Source organism: Arachis duranensis, chromosome 4, assembly GCF_000817695.3.
Source record: "Arachis duranensis cultivar V14167 chromosome 4, aradu.V14167.gnm2.J7QH, whole genome shotgun sequence".
Classification (NCBI taxonomy): Eukaryota; Viridiplantae; Streptophyta; class Magnoliopsida; order Fabales; family Fabaceae; genus Arachis; species Arachis duranensis.
In genome coordinates this window covers 102208267-102212785 of record NC_029775.3, presented here as the reverse complement: position 1 = coordinate 102212785, position 4519 = coordinate 102208267, and the positions used below count along the sequence as shown (strand labels likewise).

At 36.6% G+C, this 4519-nt stretch overlaps 1 protein-coding gene across 1 annotated transcript; it reads right to left on the bottom strand.

Moving 5' to 3' along the window:
* Positions 1–352: 352 nt before the first annotated feature.
* LOC107485320 (uncharacterized) lies at positions 353–761 on the bottom strand (the record flags this gene model as incomplete). Its single annotated transcript, XM_016105832.3, is given in 1 exon segment — positions 353–761. A coding segment is annotated over 1 exon segment (394 nt), but the record flags the coding sequence as incomplete, so codon positions are not given.
* Positions 762–4519: the final 3758 nt, after the last annotated feature.

Below are 4519 nucleotides of genomic sequence, written 5' to 3'. Positions count from 1 at the left end.
ATAAGAGTATTAAGCACCAACTTAAATTACAAGTATTCCTTTAGGCAATGTGCACAAAATGTATCATCAAGAAACTTTAATAAAATTTAACAGAAAAAAATAAAAGCACGAACAAACCAGTAACAATTTATCGGTATCAATTTATCATCAATCAGTAATAATCAATCCAGAACAAACAAGAACAAGCCAGTAAATCAATCCAGAACAAACAAGAACAAGCCAGTAACAGTTAATCAACCCATAACAAACAAGAACAAGCCAGAAACAGAGTTAAAATTTATTATCAGGCAGTGAGCAAGGCCAATCAACAAAGGAAAAGCACCGAGCACTGACGGAGCATCCGAGGCATTACCTTCAGCGAGGGCAGTGACCAGAGATTTGAGGGAGAGCCACAGACGACGGGAACCTGGCGACGGACGACGGGGAGCTAGCGACGAACACGACAGAGGGACGACGGCGGAGCAGGACCTGGAGACGCTGGGGTTGGGGGAATGGAAGGGCCTTCGAGCACGACGAAACAGGAGGATTGGCGAACGACCACGACGAACCAGGCGGCGACGGTGAGACCAACGGCGGCGCAATGAGACTAGGGTTGTGTTGGACAGAAATAATGAGATTATGTACGAGAATGAGGAATCAGGAATGGGGCTCGAGAGGGAGGCAAGGGTTTCAGCCTTCAGGTGACTGAGGACGAGAACCTGGCTCTTTCCTTTTTGAAACAAAATGCAAAAACGATGCCGTTTCATAAAACCGGCCGGTACCGGTTCGATCCGACCGACCGATTCAACGATTTTAAGCAATTTTTAATTTTAAACTAGCGGCTTCTCTTGCTGGACCGAACCGCAAAGCCTTCAGGTTCCCGGTTGGACGGGTTCGGTCCGGTTTCAGAACCCTGGTAATTTCTATTCTATTTTTTGTCTGCTTATTTCTCTTTCATACATTAAAATTATTGAAGAAGGTCAATATGTTTATTATGATGACAATATAAACATGTTCGTAATGAGGAATGAGCAAATTACAAAAGCATGATTTCTAAACAGTCAATCCCAATAAATACTTTATAAAATATGCTTAGAAATCATGGCTTCAAAAATTACAGATACACTAAAGCCCAACGAGAGAGAGAGACCTTAATTGTGTGAGGCAGTGGCGTGGGGTGTTGGCGCAACTGCGATGTGCGACGGCAGAACGAGATGTTTTTGTTGTGATAAGATTGCATGAGGTAGATGTCTATTTTTCACAAGTCTTAGATTTTTAAGGAAAATTATATTAAATAATGTTTGAAAATGAATTATGGTGAATATTATTACTAGATTTATTTAATTATATTTTTTATTTTATATTACTTCTTTCTTTTTTATTTTATATTTATTTTACAACACGTTATCAGTACGAGACTCTGATCAAATTTTTAGGAAGACTCAGGTAACAAATTTTTATTATGTCGAAGTTCTCTCATCTTGAATTCGATGCTCTTGATATATCTGGAAACAATTATTTATCATGAATACTAGATGCTGAAATTTATCTTGATTCAATGGATCTTGGAGATACCATTAAGGCTAAAAATAGTGCATCCCAGAAGGATAAAGCCAAAGCCATGATTTTTCTTTGTCTTCATCTTGACGAAAGATTGAAAAATGAATATCTCACATTAAAAGATCCTGCAGATCTTTGGAAAGACCTTGAAGAAAGGTATAATCATCAAAAAATGGTGATACTTCCTCAAGCTCGATATGAATGGACGCACTTGCGTCTACAGGATTTTAAATCTATAAATGAATATAATTCTACAATGTTTCGAATCACCTCACGAATGAAATTATGTGGGAAAAAGATAACTGATCATGATATGTTGGAGAAAACTTTCTCAACCTTCCATGCCTCGAATGTGCTCCTACAGCAGCAGTATCGAGAAATAGGGTTTAAAAAATATTCTGAGTTAATTTCTTACCTTCTTGTTGCTGAATGCAACAATGAGTTGCTCTTGAAAAATCATGAAGTGCGCCCAGCTGGTGCCGCCCCATTTCCTGAAGTAAATGTGGCAAATTACCCCAGAAGAGATAAAAGGCAAGTTTTTAATAACAAGAAAAATTATGGAAGGAAAAAGAATTATGTTCAAAAGAGGGGATCTCATCAGAAGTGGGATAAAGAAAGAAATATCGGACAAAATAAATCAACAGAGGATAAGTGTTTCCGTTGTGGTGGAAAGGACCATTGGTCACGTACCTGCCGTACCCCAAGGCACCTAGTCGATCTTTACCAAGTATCTTTGAAAAAGGACGACAAGGGAAAAGAGTCGAATTTTGTTTCAAATGATGCTAAAAATTCCACCACTCATTATGATGTATCTAATTTCTTTGAGGATCCTGAAGGAAATATTGGTCATTTGATCAATGATGGAATAGTTTAATGTGTGAGATTATTAAGTATCCATATAAATAAATAATGTAAAGAACTTATTGTTAAGTTTTATTTTCTATGTATTTGAGTTTCAAATATGATGAAATATTAATGTTTATAAATTTTGAAATCATTAAATGTATCATGTTTTAAAAAAAATTAGTATATGACATTATGAAGGTTGTGGTAGGCTTAGAGAAGAGGGGGTTGAATCTATGCCTTCCTTTTAAGTTGTTATTATGAACCTTTTTAAACAAAATTACAATTCTGATTCTGTTTGAACTCAGCAGCGGAAATTTATGAGACAATTTATTTTTGTCTCATGAATATCAGAAAACAGAACTTAGCAGAGAAGAGAAAAGAGAACACCAGCATATATCCTGGTTCGGTTGCCTTGTGTTATGCAACCTACATCCAGTCTCCTCCACAATTATGGAAGAATTTCACTATAGTTAACAGAATTACATACACCAATTTCACTCTCAAGTTCTATTCTAACTTGACATTGGCTATGCTAACTCCTAACTATTCACCCTTAGTGCTCACCCAACTAAGAAAGGGATACCAAATAGGTACAAGATACAAGACACTTAGCTAACCTAAAGAAATATGAAAATAACTCTAGGCTTTTCTCTCAAGTGTATCTCTCTGCCTTTTTCCACTCATGGCTTTTTCTTAAGCTTTCTCACTTTGCCTTTTTTCTCAAGAAATTACAGAAAGATAAGTTTAGAAAAGTACATTACAATCAGTAAAACATGAAGGAGATTGACTTCATCAACAGCCTCTAAGCTATGTGAAAAACCAGCTTTGCAAACCTCTGAATTTGTTCTTCAGTGTTGGCAGAATGCTTCTTTGATAGAGAGCATTGTCAAAGTAGAGGAACTTCACAGGGAATACTTCACAGAACTCAACTTCTCAAACTCTGGTTTTCTCTCCTTGCTTCAGAATGAACAACAAGCTTCTTTTTATCTCCTTGCATGTTCCTTGGTTCTTTTTCCAAGGTCAACATCTTGAGCCTTGAGCTTCACCAACCCACAAGCTCACTTTTTCTTCTCAATCATCAAAGTGGAACCTTTCCTTCTGACTTTTCCAACTTGACCGAAAGCCATGAAAGAGTAACCGAAATTGTTTTCCAATGGTCAACCAAATCTGAACCATAGAGATGCAACTTGGTCCCCAAGAATCTCTTGTGACCGTGGATTTGTAGCAGTGAAGAACAGAGATCAACTTTTTCTTTGAATACCATTTTCGGATAGAACAGAGAGTAGGGAAGAAAGGATGAAGATCTGATGCATGCAAGATGAGATGGATTACCTTTCTTAAGCTTGATTTGTATTAGATTTTCTGCTTTTGCTTCTGTATATCAAGCTTAACTTTTCTCTCTCTTGCTTCTTTGGTGTTTTGCTTGGTGAAGAAGCTCTTTCTCTCTGTCTCTTTCTTACTTTTTCTGAAGCCGATTTGACTTGATCTGAGAGGAGGGGAACGTTGCTTTGGTTGGAGCAACATGGAGGGAATTTGCTTGCTGAATTATCAAACCGGGCTTGGGTTGGATTTTTTCAATTTTTGGCCCGTTGGTTCCTTTCCTTTGCTTCTTGAAGAATTTTGCCTGAGATGGATGACTTGGGCTTGGTTTATTTTCATTTCTCATTTAGCCCACCAGCTTTGTTTTGTTATTCATTCAACTTGGGCTGCCAAAATTGAATTATGGCCTGCAACATAACATAAATAATTAGCAATGTGTACTTATTAGTTTAACAACTCTAATTATTTATTTTGCCAAAAATAATGTTTGTCATCACTAATTAATTTAGTTAATTTCTTAACTCAACACATTATTTTTATGTGCAGTATTTCTTAGAAAAATAATTCCAATCAAGTACTCAATTTAACTGTGCATACTACTCATTTTATTATTATTATTTATCTTTGAAGAGAATGGCAAGGATATATAATAAAGATGTATGCCTTGCGGATAGTACAAGTTCGCACACTATTCTTAAAAGTGATATATATTTTACCCATTTGGTGCCAAAAGAAGAATGTGTTAATACTATTATTGGCTCAGGCAATGTGATAGAAGGCTCCGGAAGAGCTATAATTTTGTTTCCTGGAGGAA